The 19,058-nt window shown below is 41.5% G+C and overlaps 1 protein-coding gene across 1 annotated transcript in view; it reads left to right on the top strand.

Moving 5' to 3' along the window:
* Nucleotides 1–19,058, top strand: part of serac1 (serine active site containing 1) — a 40,319-nt gene that overhangs the window by 8,336 nt on the left and 12,925 nt on the right. Inside the window, exons 6-12 of the mRNA XM_007893873.2 lie at nucleotides 2,296–2,420; nucleotides 3,263–3,391; nucleotides 3,968–4,081; nucleotides 11,115–11,277; nucleotides 12,067–12,217; nucleotides 13,674–13,800; nucleotides 18,844–18,944. Of these exons, the coding sequence (XP_007892064.2) occupies nucleotides 2,296–2,420; nucleotides 3,263–3,391; nucleotides 3,968–4,081; nucleotides 11,115–11,277; nucleotides 12,067–12,217; nucleotides 13,674–13,800; nucleotides 18,844–18,944 (910 nt within the window). The remainder of the gene's footprint in view (nucleotides 1–2,295; nucleotides 2,421–3,262; nucleotides 3,392–3,967; nucleotides 4,082–11,114; nucleotides 11,278–12,066; nucleotides 12,218–13,673; nucleotides 13,801–18,843; nucleotides 18,945–19,058) is intronic.

The following is a 19,058-nucleotide window of genomic DNA, read 5'->3' as shown; positions in this document are numbered from 1 at the left end:
GGCTTTTTATTGCTCACCATATTGTTTTGGTTTTTAATTTTCATTTCGTCCCTTGAGACTGAAACCTGCATTCTGACTGTCAAGCTTTTGCTTATTATTTATATGCATCAATGAATACAGACGTATTGGATTAGGTAGGAGTGTAACTCGTAAATTCACAATTACTGTATTTTGCTTGAAATGGTTATAGTATTTACTTTGGATTTAGCTCATGGATTCTTTATATTCGAATCCTCTCCTCAAATTTCTCTCTTTGACTGCATAAATTATGGAAATATTAACTTTCTGTAATGTTTGAATTTAGACCAGGGAATCAGTACGACTAAATCAACGACAACATTACATTTGTAAAGTACCTTTTAGGTCGGGAGGAGACGTTCCAAGATGCTGAACAGTCAGGGATCAGGCTCTGAGTGTGGGGGGCTAGAGTTGGGATGAGGGGGGGCAGAGCGGGTAGGAGGGCGGCTGAAGGTGTCGAAAAGGAGGGTCTTGAGTCGTGACTTGAAGGAGGCAAGAAAGAGAGCAAGGCAAAGGGATTGTGGGATGGAGTTCCAAAGGGTGGGGGCAGAGAGGCTGAAAGGTCGGCCGCCGATGGTAGGGCAGGTTGGGCGGTGGTCTTGGAGCAGACTGGAACCTGCTGAGTGGCAGACTGATAGGGGTCAGCAGGTCAGAGATGTAGGAGGGGACAAGGCCGTGGAGGACCTTGAAAGTGAGGATGAGGATTTTGAATTCTGTCCTCTGAAGGAATGGGAGCCAGTGGAGCCGGGGGAGGGTGGGGGTGATGGGGTCACAGGGCCTGTTGCTGGAGAGGACACGAGCTGCAGTTCTGGATGATCTGCAGCTTGTAGAGGGAAGTGTTGGGGAGGCCGATGAGGGAGTTTCCATAGTCGAGCTTTGAGGTGAAGAATGCGTGTATGAGGGTTTTGGCAGTCTGAGGGTTGAGGCAGTGGCGGAGTCGGGCAATGCTGCAGACATGGGGGGAGGCAGAGTAGGTCATGACATGGATATGACAGTTGAAGGTCGAACAAGATGCCCAGGTTCCTAACTGGCTTGGTGAGATAGAGTGTGCCACCATGGATGCTGATGCTGCCAGTGCCTGAGGTGTGGAGGCGCTGGTCCGAGCCAGTCGGGGGTGGGGAGGGCCTCAGTTTTGCTGACATTCAGCTATAGAAAGTTGGCTCTCATCCAAGACTTGATGTCAGACAGGCAGTCTATCAGGACGTCAGTTGTCCTGGGATCGAGGGTGGAGGCAGAGAGATAGAGTTGGGTGTCAAATTAGTGCAGACATTAAGTGGTGAAATATTTATTGGGTAAATGTGAAAAATATTTTCATTTCAGTAACTTTTGGAATAATTGTTTTTCACTATAAGCCTGTCAGTTATTTTTAATTCAATAAATTGTATATGATATTACATGTAATATTATAAAGGGGTCTATTGTAATATAATAATAAATTCCATTATAAGTACTATTATATGTATGTGTGTATAATAGAAGCCCATTATTATAATGCACTTTATTGGGGTGTGGACCCCAATATTTACTTATTAAAAATTCCCAAATGCGCACGCTGCTTCCATTGAGGCTACAAAATGTCAATTGGCACATAAGAAGCCAAAATGGCCTGTTTATTTACTGGAGAAACCTTTTGCAATTCAGATAACCGGATAGCTCACAACTTTTTCACAGTTTATCTTCCCATCTCATTAACCGTGTAAGTGCCTTATGTTTCTATCCATGTTTAGTGTACAAAGAAATGACAAAATGACTGGTAAAGTGAATGATAGTGAATACATTCTTGAGCAATATGTAAAATTTATCCAAGGATAAATGTAATATTGTGTTACCATTTGTGTCTCTACCTTTCAAGGTGTCTCCATGCTCGCAGTGAGAGGTAATGACTGAGGTTTCACTTCACGTAGAAAGTAAAGAAATAAGACAGTAAAGAAAGGGAAAAAAAGTAGAAGTGCAGCTGGAGGCTGATTTGCATTTCTTCTTTGTGTAGAGTTGCAAGAAGGGAGGATTACAAGTTGCAGGAAGGAAGGATTACATAGAATTATATAGACTTTTACAGGACGAACACAGACCAATCCACCCAACCAGTCCATGCTGGTGTTCTTAACTCCAAATGAGCCTCCACCCTCTCTTAATTTCCTCTCCCCCCCCCCCCCCCCCCACATTAACTTGGTGATGCAAAAGCATAGCATTTGATGGTTTATTAATTTTTTTATGACACAAATGTAAATGCTGTATTAGGTTAAAACGTTGTGATTAAAAACCTGGTTTTATTTGCAGATTACCAGTACAGGACAGTGGCCCAGGCTTGCGATCAGAAAACTAAGATCGGACTAGCTAGAACTAAAGATGTTGACCTTCGCTTTTTTCTGCCTCCTCCACCTTTGTTACCAAAAGCAGATGAGGTAAGGCAAGCTCTTTCATGTTCTTTAATGTCAAAATTGCTAAATATTTAGATAGAAATTGTCTTTCTTTTGAACCTGCACCAGCCACCAACCAACCTGCACTGACTCATTTGTATTCCCACTGGGTGACTTTTGTTTCATGGACTATTGGAGGGGCTTCACGTCAGATCTTCAGGCATAGAAACTGCAAAATAGGAAGGATTTTTATTTTAGTTGCTTCATGCTTCTTAGTTGCTTTCTTCTCTCTTTCACCTCCAGATAGTTCAGGTTTAATTATATTGATACCTGTAAACTGCTCAACTCAATGATCCAGTGTGGATTTCCTCTGAATTCCCGAGCTCCAACTCTTATTCTGTGTTAATCTCTCACTGGATTTTTTTCCCCTGGAAACTGTCGTGACTGTATTTACGGCAAACAGAGCAGCCAATTTGTGCACAACAATGTCTCACACACAGCCATGAAGTTTCTCTAATTGGTCATTCACTTCATGGCTCTCAGTGGGACTTTGCTGTGCACAATTGGCTTTTGTGTTTGCCTACAAATACACAGTTGCAGCACTTTACAGAGAAAACTGTAAAGCTGTGAAACATTATGATGTGATAAGGCACTATATCAAATATAAGGATTATTATTGCCTTTTATCTGTTCTGACCTGTTGTCTAACGGTACCACTGTAATGTCTCCCGTCCCTCAGTGTTTAACAGCTAGTGATGTAAATTATTTGATGCTGTAGTTCTATCTGAAGAACTATTGCAATCAAATAGAAAAGAATCAGCTGATGCATAGTTTATTTCAATGTTGATTTGAAGGCACTGGCCTGTTTTCTTATTACCTGTATGCAGGATTGTTGTATTGAAGATGAGTTGAGGTGTCTGCTGGCTTCCCTGTCCCAGTCAGAGGTGGATTTGTGTGTACAACACTTCACTTCTCTAGCTCTACGAGAAAGCAATCAGTCATTGGCGGCAAAAAGGGTAAGCATCAAAGTATTGTTTTGCTGTCTAGATTGTGCCTTTACCAGACCAGCATCGACTGATTCCATTGGTGCTGGTATGCAACACCAGTATGAATTTAGCCCAAACAATGCACTCCGCTCCCACACTTGAATTGTTGCAGTGCATGAAACATCTGGCAAGGCAGTGAAGCATCAACTAGATGCAGAAAACCATTTCCAAAGGTAAGTGCAGTGATGAGGGACATTATCACACTGCTGATTGCCTGTCTTTCCCCAATTGCCTTATTCCACTGACATGAGCAGTAAGGTATTACCATCCACGTGTAATGAGCCATCTGGAAAATGGTTTTATCTGACAGATGTCAATTAAATTATTGAAAAGTAAAATAGTATCTGTACTTGAGGAGACTGCTAGCTTTCTTAAAGGACACTTGATGCTCTCTAATTCAAGTTTAAACATTTATAAAATCAGTTTTGTGATTTTGACTGTTCAGAAATAAATTCTACTCTTATTTTGTTCTAAAATAAAGTTGCACCAGAAAGCATTGTAAGCGACTAACAGGAAAGTTTAGTCATTCAGTTTCTTGTGTTTCAGGGAGGCTTATGGTGCTTTGGAGGAAATGGGCTTCCTTATGCGCAGAGTCTAAGCTCCATTCCTATTGAAAAAGTTGAATCCTTTTGTCTGCAAGCTTTAGTCAAACATTCCAAGGTAAACACTTGCATGTTTTTTTCTGAAATATCTAAACCAAATTGTTATGTCTTGTCAACAAAGCTCATAAAATATTATACCGCACGTTTAATGTGATTAGCAAAGCATGTGACCAATGTGCCATCTTTAATGCTATATTTGGGTGAGTAGAATACACTGGGTAGGGGAGAGTGGAGCTTGAGCTGATGGAACTCGGTGACAGTCTATCAACCTGATAACGACACAAGTGAAAACAGGTTTCTGTTTGATTCATTTGCACGCCTTCAGCAATCACAGATTAAATGATCTTTGTCAGCTGTAATCCGAACCAGGATATCCAATGCCCACCCTCACCCACCCCCATTTCCCGGATGTGATGGTGTATGATATGGTATCCAAGTATGCAGATTTGTTTTGCGAAAAGTACAAACCAAACCTTGTTTTATGTGGTCACTGTGTGACTTTGTTTCCAGCCCAAATACCTTGGTACATCCTAATCAATCTGATTTCTGGCTTCGCTAAAAGTTGACTTGTACCAAACTCTATATTCCCATCACCCTGTTCCTTGCCAGGCTTCACTAACTCCCTATTGCAGAATGGATTGATTTTCAAGATCCTAACACTCACACAAATCATTTAATGTCCTAACAAACCCCTACCTCTCTGACCTGCTACAACACGCCCCCTTCGCTCAGCTGGCTCCAGCCTCCTGCACGTCCTTCAATCTTTCCATTCTCCTATCGAAAGCCCTGCTTTCAGCCACTACATCCCGAAACTCTGGGACTCTCTTCCTCAATTTCTCTGCCTTGTCCGTGTTCAGATTACACCTAAAGACCTTTCTCTTCCAACTGTGCTTAAGGTCGCCTCCCCGTTCTACCCGGTTTCAAATCCATCTGTTAAGCATTCCAAGACACTGTCCCACGTGAAGGGCACTATATAAATTGAAGTTATTGTTGTTGACTTATGTCATGCCTGAGGCTGTGATTCACCCTGAGTGGCTAAAGAAGATTGATTTTAAATAGATCAGAATTACCTCCAGATATTTTGGTCATTCACTTGCTTTTGGGACTGCTGTGTGCAAATTGTGTTCGAAGTTGCTGTGTGTAAATTGGCTGCAATTTTTGCCCATGATACAATTTATATTATAGTGCTTTCACATTAAGATGTCTCAAAGCTTGTTCGCAATCACTTGACAGCAATTACCTGTGAAGCACTTTGCTTGACATCAAATATCTGTCGTGATAAAATGCTCCTAGACATTATCCTGTGTGAAGGGCGCTATATATATGTAAGTCATTGTTGGTAAATGGTAACTGAGATTAAAATTGGCAGGTAGGGTACATGTAAAGCCAATAGATGGCGCCAATGGGGTTCTGTATATAGTATTCATGATTGTACTACTTTAGAAGATAAAAATCTTATTTTTATAGTTTTAGTCAGTTTCTTGAAACACTTCTTCAGTACTATAATATAATAAGAATAATCCTTGCATTTGATAATGCGCTTTTTACATCTTCTAGACGTCTCACGCCGCAGGCCGCCAAAACCCTCATACACTCCTTCATGACATCAAGGCTTGACTATGCAAACTCACTACTTGTCGGCCTCCCCAACTCCTCCCTCCACAGGCTGCAGATCATCCAGAACTCTGCAGCCCGTGTCCTCTCCTGCACCAGGCTCCATGACCCTATCACCCCCATCCTTGCCCAACTCCACTGGCTTCGCATCACAGAGGAAACAGTTCAAGATCCTGGTCCTCGCATTCAAAGTACTCTGTGGTCTTGCTACCCCTACCTCTCCGATCTCCTAACCCCCTACCGTCCGGTTCGCGCCCTCCGCTCAGCGGGCTCTGATCTGCTTCACATCCCCCGCCTTGCTCACCCCACTATCAGCGGGCGGGCCTTCCGGCTCTCTGCACCCACCCTCTGAATCTCTATCCTGCAGTCCCTCTGACTCGCCCCCTCCCTCGCCACCTTCAAGACGCACCTCAAGACCCTCCTCTTCGACCGTACTTTCAATCTCCCTGCTTCCTCCCCTGCCCCCGCCCCTCCCCCAACCCATCTCAGCTCGGGTCCGTAACTCTGTCTGTCCAGTGCCTTGGGACATCCTCCCGACGTAAAAGGCGCTATGCAAATGTAATTTTGTTGTTGTCTCAAAGCGCTTGACAGAATGTACTGTAAGGTAAGTTGAATGCATATTTTGTGGGCAAAACGCTGCAGCCAATTGCACACAACAGTGTCCTCGTGGATTGAGTGACCAAATTATTATCGTTTTTCTTGAAGGATTATTATTATTATCAGTACTTACTGTTAAGTGCATTATTTTTGGATGTAAACATGGCTGCAATCTCTTCTGCCCCCAAAACATGAATTGAATGACCAATAAATCTGGAAACTTGTTGGCCAGGATAATAAATGTATGTAAGGTAGAGGAGGGAATGCATTAAGCACTGTGAATTGAATATGAATTGAACTGAAAGTGTTGTGTTGTAGGCAGAGTGAAAGATGTTGGATGGAAAGGAGAGAATAACAGAAATAAAACACAACAGGAGACCATTCAATCCGTTGTAATAGTGTTGGTGTTTACTTCTCCAATGAAGTCATCTATCATCTTCTCAATTGCTTATTCTTTTCCCTTACCCTCTATATAACCTTGTACGTGGCCATCTAATTCCCTTTTAAACTCTCCCTTTATACTCTGTTCTAAACACACCGCTGGCAATTTATTTCAATCTCGGGCTAATCCTTTGGGAGAATTTATCTTCCTAATTTCACCTTTCACTCTCTAGCCACAATCTTAAACTCATGCCCTCTAGTCCTCAGATCACCTAATATCGGAAATAGTTCCCCACCATTTATCCTCTATTATAATAATAATCCTTGTATTTGATATAGCGCTTTTCACAATCTTCTAGATGTCTCAAAGTGCTTCACAGAATACACTGTAAAGTGAATTGACTGTATATTTGTGGGCGAAACACGGCAGCCAATTGCGCACAGCAATGTCCCACAAACAGTTGTGGATTGAAAATGACCAATTTATTATTGTTTTTGGTTTTTGGAGGGATTATTATTAGACGTGTGGAGTAAGGAAACTTGCCCAAGGTTTCACCCTGTGCCTGGAATTGAACCCAGGTCTCTCGCTTGCAAGGCGAGTGCTCTAACCACTGAGCTACAGGACTCATATTATCTTAAACACCTCTATCATTATCACCCTCAGCTTTTTCTGTTCAAACTGATGAGTTCCAGACTCTCCTCACTGCTATACGCCCTCATCTATGATATCTCCCTCTTGAATCTATCTTGAAGATTCTTAATTCAACAACAATAACACAGTTACATTCATATAAAGCCTTTTCCATCTGGAGGGGTCCTGATAGCACTAATATTCTTTCTATAGTGCGGTACCCAAAACTGCCCACAATATTCCAGCTCCAGCCTAACCAATGAGCTTTAAACATTCCTCACCACTTCCTTATTTTTATATTCAAAGGCCCTGAATATATACAACCCAGAAACCCACTTGACCTTTTATCAGCCCTCTCCACCTGCAATTTCACTTATTAACCACTATGTGTTTGACCATGTGCTTTGTGCTCTTGACTTTTTGGGCCCCCACCCCACCCTCTGAAGCTTCTTACAGCAAGAACATCCTTTTTTCTAGCGCCTCTCTCGCAGGATAGTGTCCTCTCCATACTTCCGCCTCTCTTCAGCTGCCGCCAACAGGTACCAGCTTGTGTGTCAGCTCGATCTGCTGGAACACAACTTGGATTTGGGTCTTATTTCTATCTTCCATGAAGCAGGAATACGTTCAGAAGACGCTCCTAGCAGCTGATGGGCATCTGAGTGAAGTTTGTGGGAACGGGAGAGGGAGATGGAGATTAGAGAGGGGTTGGCCTGAGACTCATCCACGTATCTGTAGGATTTACTATTTGCAGATCTCGCAAGTTACCCTTTCTCCTTTCGCCTGCTATGCGCTGCGATGTTTCACCCATAAAATATAGTCAATTCACTTTACAGTATATTCTGTGAAGCGTTTGAGACATCGCGAAGATGTGATAAGGAGCTATATCAAATGCAAGGATTATTATTATGTTGATACCAAGCTAAGGTTGTGTTTCTGTTGAAAGAAGCTTTTTAGAATACTTTACCAGATGTTCCACAGCACAGAAACGAACTTTCATCATCCGAATAATCAGAAACCTTGAATGATCTCTGAGCTATTAAACATTCAAGCCGCACGTACGTGTATTAAAGCTTGAATTACCATCTGTGAGTACGAACATGTGAGGTCAACTTGAAGCTGCTTGGCAGCTGGTGCGTCAGTCGCTTTTGGTTAAAATCTAAGAAGTTGTGCAGAGATTAAGCTGATTACTTGCTGCTAATTTTAGAAAGCTATCACATTCATCTGAGTCTGTTTCTGGGTCACTATTAACGGCATATAAAAAGCAGTGTATAATGGATCAGTTTTCATGCGACTACTCTGTTTCGCTCTGCTTGAAAACCGTTTTGGGCCAAAAAATTTAGACATGGCAAGATGAACACATGTTATGCTGCTCCTTGGTACTTGTTCCTTACATGAAAATCTGGGCTGAGCTCCTTCATGGGCATTAATCCAATGTGTTGAGCAACAATGAGTACAAAATAGCTCATCATGAGGGTAATTTGTTTTCTGTGTTGCGGCTGGTTATTTTCTTCACCCATTTAATAGGCTCCACACTCCCGCAATTGAATAGCAAAACGTTCTTCTATTTTCCAGTGCTATTTTTTTATCTCTGGAACCTCCGACATTCTTTCCCTTAAAGTCTCCAAAGCTGCCTGGCTTGTCTGACTATTGGCTGGGAATGCCTGGCCATATTTGGATACCCACCTTTCAAATGTGAGATTCCTCCACTGCACAATGTGTAGCTTGCAGTCCTATAGTTACAGTGCTAGCTGCCCTTGCCACTGTTTTCGTTGGTACGTAATACTGCAGCCGCTCTTGCAGCTCTTCAGGTCCCTATATGTTCACATTGCGTCAGTCAGTGTGCTGCTGCTTCTTTTATAGCCTCAATTGCGTTCCCTCCAGGGCCAACATTAAAGCAATCAAAAGCAGCACTTGCCTGCTGGTGGAGCAAAATGTAATGCAGAGTCCATGAAAGCAGTGAGGAGATGACCTTTACAAATATTTATTTGTGCCTCATCCCAATTACAAGCAACCTGCTGCTGACAGTGGAAGCCTATGGGAATATTTTGTTTGCCATTTCCCACCATTTTTACCACTCCCCTTGTGAATAGCAAATGTTGCTTTGTACCTTTCTTCCCCACCCAGCCCGAGGCACACTGAGATTCGCTGCATCTGTTCACTCACAGGCTTGTCACTTTTGATGCTTGCAGCATTGTTTTGATGAGCGTGTCCTTAGTGATTTATACCAGGACTAATGAACTGCGCAAAGCTACTGAATTATTTTTTTAGTATAAACCACCACTGAAACTCATGGCTGGTTTTATAGCATTAGAAGTAGAATAAGCAAGACATCATTCTTACAAGATGACAATCAGGCAGTTGGCTGCTTTTTAATATTTGCTGGACCATCCAAACCATTTTTTTTGGTAAAAAGCCAGTCAAGCAGCAATCATGTCATTGTTCTAATGATCTTTAGTGGTAGTACTGAATTGTGGTGCATCAGACTTCAGGAAACATGGCTTTCTGGGTGGAGGTGTGGTGAACTTTGGCATTTATTGCCTGCTGTGAGCTTATCAGTGTTATGCTTGTATCCTTGGCTTGAGGCAATGGTTCACTTTGGTCTGTGTCTCTCTCAGACTCAGCAACATCGATTGTTGTGCTATCCAACCATTCTTGTACATACACGTGCTAGAGTTACCTGAGATGTCATTAGCGTACTTGTGATTCAATTCCATCAGCCAACAATGCTTTTGTCTTTTTAACAGTTTTTTGAAACCCCGGGTACCTGGTGTCCTTTTATGCAAGCATAAAATCCTCTTTATGGTGCTTTAAGTGTGTTTTTATTGTCTGTTTTTTTTAAATAGGCATCCCATTAAATGCATAATTGTGGCTTTCTCTTCAATCCACCCTCACCCCCAAAAAAATGCAGCCAATCCTTTAGTCTCTTTTAAAACCGCTTCTCCACACACCAATATTGCCCAATATTAAAGTAATCAAAAGCAGCACTTATCTGCTGATGGAGGAAAATGTTATGCAAAGAGTCCATGAACGTCAGTGCAGATGTTCGTAAGAGCAAAGGCTCACAGAAGACAGGTAGTAGCAATGAAGGACTGAGAAACCGGGAAGTTGAAAGTAAGAAAGAGTGGGTATGAAAATTGTCCAGCAAACAAGCAAATAAAATAGCACAAGCGAGAAATCAGAAAAGAAGAATAGTTAGTTGCAATAGGCAGTTAGTAATCTCTAGGCAGATGTGTGTAAAGGCACTGCACTTAGATCAATATGAAACTTGCAGGAAGATTTAGGAACTCATGTTTGGCTTTTCTAATGCTGACGTATGTATTATGTGTAATTAGAATTATACAAATTAAATCCATTGGTAAGCGGACAGGACTCTTAAGATTTTAATTTCAAAGAAATGCCAATAGTGTATGTTTTAAGTTCTAAGTTTTTAAGACAGAGCTTTAAATAATATCTCAGGATTCAATACATAGTTTTTCGACACAGCATGTCATGTGACTGCCAGGATGGTGGAAGGCGAACTGGATGGATCTTGGCCTTCTTTGGCTTAGCAAAAATCTTATGTTCTTATCTGCAAACATATGAATCCTTTCTCTCAACTAGAGATGGGCTCTGACTTTCCGCCCCTATTACCCCTGCTACTTTCAACTCAAAGAGGACGTTATTGTGCTTTGTGTGAGCTGTAACCTTTTATCCCATTAACTGTGAGCAGATTTTGACCCAGGTTCCCCAATGCTTCCCCAATAAACACTGGTTTCTTTTTGCAAAGAGCAAAATAGCATCACTTGCTACATGCCTGTGTCTGGCCGAACTTATGATTGCGCTTTTTTTCTTTCAAATTTAAAATGACTATTCCCTTTCTTGACATCAGGTTCCCAGCCACTGTGAGCAGATTGTATCAAATGGTGGTCTACAGTTGCTCCAGAAAATATACCAGCTGCGGAAAGATTCTCAGAAAATTCAGAGAAACGTCCTCCGGACAATCGGAAATTTAACTTTGCATGAACCTCTTCACTCAGCCATTGTGCAATCAGGTATGGTGATATCCACTACCTTCCAGACCTGAGTTTGAGGTTAATCCAGTCTGCAACACTGGATAATGTGGTCTGCGATTTAATACCTAATAAGATAAATACTTTGAAGGTGGCACTTTTTCTTTAGTTTTCTATCATTCTTGGAATTGGGGTTTAACTTGTGCTATTTCTTAATGAGAAATCCTGCTAGAATTTTAGTCAACCCAAACCCTGTATCAGAATTTGTCCGGGTGAGGAGACATTTCCAGAAGGAGGCCTTCCTCTGCCTCTGCGACCTACTAACCCCAGATCAACCTGTCTCCACTCAGCAGGCTCTGGCCTAGTCCACGGCCCCCACCTGGCCAACCCCACCATCAGCAGTCGGGCGTCCAACCTTTCTACCCCCACCCTATCCCACATTCCCTTCGCCTCGCTCCCTCCCTTGCCTCCTTCAAGACGAATTATTTGCGTTGGCTCTGGGTTAGGGAGGGAAAGCATCAGCCAGATTTAACGCTCCGAATCCACATCTTGTGACCACTGCTGGGAAGAGTACAGGTATGGATATCTGATAAGAACAAGGCTCCTTTATGATGCACCCCACTGTTGAACACGGCTGAACTTAATGACTGGGCTCATAAATGATGAATGATCACTTGAGAGAGGTATTGGAGGGCAACAAGAACTCATGAAACCATCCAGTGAGGAAGACACGGTGCCTTCAGGAGAGAGTGCTAACACGAACAATATTTGTGGATATTCACTGAAAGAAAAGACATTGTGAAAGTCTAACATTGTGTTCTTCAATAACAGGATGGATTGCTATCCTGGCTGAAGTGATGAAGTCTCCAAATATTATTCAGGCTTCACATGCTACAAGAGCCTTGGCTAATCTTGACCGGGATACAGTGCAGGAAACATATGAGGATGGAGTGTATATCCTTCATCCTCAGTTCAGGTCCAGGTAATAAAGATTTGCAGTTCTCTTCATTCTGACAGCAGAAGCCACATCAGTTTCCTATGGTGCATTTTTGTTTGTTTCTGAGAATTTTAATGCCTGATTTTAAGCTTCTATTCCATGCTGAGTTATGTTTTGAGTCATTGCCAGTGACTGGGCGGAATAATCACAGACTTCAGCATTGCTGTTAGTGACAGAGCAGTGTTGGCAGGACCTAGGTCTCTTGTTTGGAAATGAATCCATGGTATCTTCTCTGTTGGTATTTCTGTCTCTCTTCATGGGGGAAAGTGACTGTCTTCTGTTTCGCATACTTTGGTTGATGACCATAGATCTGCCAAGTCCAATTTGTTTAGATTTTAACGACAATAGCCTGAATACCTGAGTACCTCAATTTGAATATACATCTTAAATCTCACTTCAAATAATTCTCCCATGTTGACTGCTTTGGAACCAGTTGCGATTGAGAATGTCCCACAAGTGAGTCAGGAATAGACGTCCATATCCCACCATAGTGGAAATTGATAGAACCATGCGTTAATCGCACTGTTACCTAGCAACAGCTTTTAAACTAGTAAAGTGAGACCAAGGCACCAATGCTAACAATATTCCTTTCCCCAAGGCAGTGAGTTGTACACATATTCTTTGTACAATGCATTTCGCTTCTTAATGTTCATATTAAACATTCAGGTTCTTCCAAAACCAAAGCGTGACATTTACCCTTTCAAAGTAATGTTTCTCGAAAGTACATTTCTATATTTGTATTCCTTGTAGAACCTGGCTTATCTGCTTTTTGAAGGGGAAATATTTTTTTCATTGCTGTGTCTTTATTTACCAGACAGAGATCAGAGGGGAGGGGAGAGGAGGGTCCTGGGTTGGAGAGGGAGAAGTGGGAGGCAGGAGCTGGGGGTGTTTGGGGCTAATTTTAGATGGAGAATAGGGAGCAGAGCTTCCAGATGGTAACAAATTCACATCCTTGTTTTGATTTTGGCTTCACGTCACCCCCTTTCACTTGTTTCTTTCTCTGTTGCTCCAGGGTTTGATTCCTTTTCATTTGGATTTTTTTGAAAAGCTGACATTTGATGGAATTGCTGATAGCAATTCAATCTTTTCCCTTGTACAGTGTACAGTTGACAATGTTTGCTGGATTGAGTGTTTTTATTCAATGCCTGACCATTGACAAAGCAACTTACGTTTTCATCACACAGCTTCAAAGTAACAATTGGGAGGCAATTCTTTCAGTCATTTCCAAACCCTATTACCTCCATAACAGCTCAGCAAGGAGCTACATGTTTTGTTACAACAATTTGGATTGATACTGCGCCCTTCACATGATATAATATTTTGGAGCGCTTCACATAGGTGGGGTAGTGGATGCCGATCAAGGGAAAGGGAAAAGGGGAGGTGACTGTAGGAGCAGTCGAAGAGGTAGGTTTTTGTTCACTTTAATCCCTCTTGTCTGCAGTCAGCCAATAAAGGCAGATGTCCTGTTTGTCCATGGTCTGCTGGGAGCAGCGTTTAAAACCTGGCGCCAAAAGGACCACATTGAGCCACCAGAGGAAGAGGTTAATTATACCCAGTGTTGGCCAAAGGTAAATTTGTTGTATCAGTAAAATCTTCCTGAACTGCATTCACCTGCAAAATGCACAGTCACTACACTTTATAGTAAATCCTGTGAAACGCTTTCAGGTATCCTCCTGACACGAAAGTCACTATAACAAAAGCAATGATTGCTGCTATTGTCCCCTTTCTTCATGATTACTTTGCTGAGTAATTGCACTTTTAACAATAATAATAATTGTTGCATGTGATATAGCGCTTTTCATGTCTTCTAGACGTCTCAAAACGCTTGATAGAATATACCATAAAGTGAATTGACTGTATATTTGTGGGCAAAACACACAGCCAATCGCACACAGCAGTGTCCCATAAACAGTCGTGGATTGAGTGATTAGATGTCGTGATTGGGATGTCAACCTGGCTCAGTCTCTGAGTCAAAGAGTTGTGGGTTCAAGGCCCACCTTAAAACTTTGTACTCACACAGTCTAGGCTGACACTCCGATACAATGCTGGGGGTGTGCTGCACTGTCGGAGTGCTGTCCTTTGGATGAGATGTTAAACCGCAGTCTCAGCTTCCTGTTCAGGTGGACGTTAAGATCCTGTGGAGCTACTCAAAAAGTAGGCAGTTTCTCCCGGTGCAATGGCCATTAATACATGCAATACAATTGGTCATTCATGGCTGTTTATGGGACAGAGCTGTGTGCAAATGAGCTTCTGTGTTTACCTATAAATATATAGTCACTACAATTTACAGCAAAAACATGAAAGATGCTATGCCGAATGCAATATATAGTTTATGAGATTGAATCTGACTTAATTTTCTTTTGAAGGATCTCTATCTAATTGAGTTTCATACACTCCTGGAATAATTGCTGGTTTGTTTCATATTCAGCATCTTCAGTAACCAAATTATAAGATTATTCTGGGTGAAAATAGCTCTACTTTTTGAGTTGAAGTACAATCCATCACAAAGGTAATAGTAAAAACATACAGAAAGCCTTGGAGGATCAAGAAAATTAAAAATCCCTTCCCTGCTGAGGAGACTTGGCAGCCTGTTTAAAATATTTTCTAGACAAGACAAGGAAGGAATCCCAAATCAGCTCAGTTCAATTGAGCCTCAACTCTTACTCCACTGTCAAAGTCCAAGTGACTCATATTTCAGAGTCCTTATAATACTCTTTCCCAATGATAGATATCGCTTGAACACTATAGGGGCTGCCTTTCAGTCATTCGGGGGGAGTTTCTGCATTATCCTCTAATACTTGTACAAGTGATGCACGACTCCATGAATACTTTTCGTGCGTAGTATTCTTTACACTATACACTAAAAGCAGTAGTATAAAAAACTGTACCACATGGTTAGTTTGATTTATCCCAAAATGATGGGATGTAGGTCTTTTTCTATAAGTTCAGAATTTGTAAAGTCTTGTACTACACAAACTGCAGACTATTCAGAATTCTGCAGCCCGTGTCCTCTTCCCGTGCCAGGCTCCATGAGACTACCAGCCCCATCTTCTCTCGCTCCACTAACTCACCATCCTCCAGCTGAACAAATTCAAACTCCTCATTCTCACCTTTAAATCCCTCCACTGACTAACTCCATCCTACCTCTGTGACCTCCATCAACCCAACAGACTAGGCCCCTCCCTTTCCCTGCCCAATATCAGCTGGTGGTTATTCAGCTATTCTGCCTCACTCTCTGGAACTTTATCCTGGAGCCCCCTGACTCGCCCTCCTCCCTCTCCATGTTCAAAACCTGCCTCAAACATATCTCTTTTACCATGATTTTGGTTATTTTTCCCTTCCGCCCCCTCTTCAGCTCTCACCCCTTGTGCATGTGCCCAGCCAACAAAGTGAAGCGCTTTGGGACTTAAGCACTTTGTATTGTTCTAAGAGAAAGAAGGTTGGGATAGTCTTAGTATATACAGCCACCCTCCCTTACAATACAAACTACCTGTAAATTCACACAGATTGGTAGCCACAAGTCACAAGGATAACTTGGTGGGATATGGAAATGTCTCATTTGTGTAATTGAAATGAGAGGGGTGTTTTCAGGGACATTATCTGACCATGTGGCCCTGAACTGGGAGGAATATATATCCCCATTTCCATGGGTCACAGGTTGTTTTGCGGAGTGTGGCTCGGAGTTGAATCAGTACCTCGAACACTTGATTCACGCTGTACTTCCAGGAATTATTCAATGCAGTAAATGAGCACATCAGACAGTGCAAACTACAGCATAAATTAGACAGATGAATGAGACAACGAGATTTGAAACCGGAAGAGAAAATATAAACATAACCTTCCTTAAAACAAACCCTGATATTGTGTTACTAGAGTAATCTACTGTCAGACACTGCACATAGTTTCTCTCAGACAGGAAAACAATGATAAACACACCTTTCTGATAGCCAATGTCTTTTGGACTCATTTCCAAAATCACTTTGCTTGACTTCTTCACTCTCTGCCTTTAAAACCCCCTGAAAAACATGTTTTACAGCTTGCTGTTGATCAACATCTCTAAATCTTCCTCTCCCTGCTCACAATTGTAAGCACTTTGAGATGTTCATTCTATGTGAAGGGTGCTGTGTAAGTGCAACTTGTTTTATGCTGCAGGGCATTGCATGCCTTGCACACCGTCCACTTCAATCGATGTCAGTGCCTCTTTCAAGCATATAAATAGTTAAAAGTGAACATTTACCCATGATACAGTGAATTTTGCAGCCTCATGTTCCCCTTTGTAAATGCCATTCTGTATATTATAAATAGGTCAGTTTAATACCTCTCCAGCCAGTGGAAATGCCAGAATTGATTTAGATGTCAGAATTACCCAGGCATCGATGGTAAACACTATTTTGGGTTAAAGAGTTTTACTACAGCATATGTTAAATTTGTTAATCTTCACTGTGTGCCTTAGATAAGTGAAGAATTAGATGAACGCTTTAGAGGAGCAATGCGTTCTAATTCTATATGATTCTAGTGTTAGAGTAGGAGATTTCTATGCAGAAGATGTTTATTTGTATGAAACTTTCCCCACGATATGTGTGAATTTTTCCTTCAATCTGTTTACTACATCCTGATATTTTAATGCCCTTGGCTGCTTCCCAAATCCACTCCGCACAGTTGCTTTATAGAGCTTTTAAATAACATTTAGGCATCATTTCTTTGATTTTTTTTGCAAGCAAAAAATAAATAAATATTTTAAATTTATGCAAATACATCTGAATTATTTAGCTGCAAGACTTTCTGTAGAGATTTCCCAATAAATTTCAACTTGTGGCTGCACACATGCTGAGTCCACTGGAGGGTGAAAGTGAAGGAACATAAAGCACAGTGGAATCTGCCAGAACACATACCATGTCCAAACCTACAATAGCAGCCGCCCGATACCATTCACTCCTATTAAATGGAAGCTCTGATTCAAGTGTAATCTTGATTGAGAATAAATGAACACATTTGCCATAACATTTTATAAGTTTTTTTTGCTGTAATGTAATAATGATGGTCTAACCCTGCCTATAATATCTTTTTGTTGTTATTGCCTGATCAGTGGAGCACAGATCCAAATCGAAATTCATTTAGTGATGGCTGCTGGGATCTGTGAGCTCACTGCTGACTGTAAATTAGCACGGTCTGATCTGACAGAGCACTTCATACAGATAGGTTTGATTCAGAAGAAGAAGCTGCCAGGCAGATCAGTTATTCAAAAGTATTAGAGCCCCGTGTAATATATGTTGGCAATCTCTGCTGAGACTTCATACAGTAGTTTGTATATCAACATCATGCAGAAAATTAGGAGAACCATTTTTAAAGTGAAATGCCCTGGGGTGGGGGGGGGGGAATCATTGGCGTAAAGAGCTTACTCTCTGATGCTTTGTTTTGAACCTTTCAGAAAGGCACCTCCTTAAAACCTAGATGAATTATTATAGGTGTGGTGTTCCATGGATATTATTTGGGGAATGACAGTTTCTTAAAAGGAAAATGTCCCTTTGGAAATCCCTAACAATGCGGGATCAGGTGAACCTACCTAACTCTGTATTGTGTGGAAGGTACGATTGATACTATCTCCTTCTCCATCTTATTAATGCAATTGTAGGGACCAATTTTCTTAGGCTGACTGAGTCAGAAAATTGTGCATTCCAGCCCTTACATCGGGACTTTGAACTCACATAGTCTAAGGTGACACTCCAGTGCAATGTTGGAGGTGCTATTCTTTGGATGAGACATTAAACCAAGGCTCTGTTTGACTGTACAGGGGGGATGTTGAACGGATGTTGGCGATATTTGAAAAGAGCAGAGTTTCTGCCAACATTTCCAAATAAAAATTTGTCATTCATTTCATAGCTGTCTGTGAGACATTGCTGTGTGAAAACTGGCTGCCCCATTTGCCTGCGAAACACAGAGCCACTCCACTTTACAGAATATCTTGTGAAGTACCTTTGGACATCTTCCTGATGTGAAAGGTGTTATATCAAATTTAAGAATTATTATTATTCTTTACTAATTTCAAATGCTGAATGCAGCTTATGTTCTGATAACATTAGCGCTGCCTTGTGAACACAGTGCTTCTGGGATCTTCTTGTTGCACTGGTAGGTACTGCATTTGGGACATTGCTAAATGTCACTTAGAGTGGGAACCAGTTTAGAACTTGGTTTACATGTGAATGAAATTGTTCATTTCAAATTGTGGAGTCCTGTAGCTTAGTGGTTAGAGCATTCGCCCCAAGCAGGGCAAAATCTTGTGCACGTTTCTTTACTTAACACGCCTCTGTTTACCGAGCAGTCAGTAGGAATCCAGTTGTTAGTCGATTGGCGGATCACTTTTCTTGGGGGTTATAATCCCTTTTTTAAAAAAAAGTGGTCAATCAATCCATGGCTGTTTATTGGACACTGCTGTGTGCAATTGGCTGCTGTGTTTCACGCACAAAATATACAGTCAATTCACTTTACAATTTATTCTGTGAAGCGCTTTGAGAAGTCTCGAAGACGTGATAGGCACTATATCAAATGCAATCATTATTATTAATGAAATGTTGGTTTGATTGATTATTTTTGTGTTGTTGATTTGCATTCAGACATGGCTAGCTGCAGATTGCCCCAACCTAAGGATTTTATCAGTAGAGTATGACACCCACCTCAGTGACTGGAGATCTAAGTGCCCTGTGGAGAATGAAAGGTATGTGCTAATTGCAAACTCAACTTGATCTAAAACCCTTCACCTAAGTCCAGGTTTTAGTCTTTGTCCTGCAGTATTATGATGTTTTTACTTTTGAAATCCTTTTTACAAGAG

The sequence above is a fragment of the Callorhinchus milii genome, unplaced genomic scaffold (assembly GCF_018977255.1).
Source record: "Callorhinchus milii isolate IMCB2004 unplaced genomic scaffold, IMCB_Cmil_1.0 Scaffold3, whole genome shotgun sequence".
Taxonomy (NCBI): domain Eukaryota; kingdom Metazoa; phylum Chordata; class Chondrichthyes; order Chimaeriformes; family Callorhinchidae; genus Callorhinchus; species Callorhinchus milii.
This window is presented reverse-complemented; position numbering and strand designations above follow the sequence as displayed.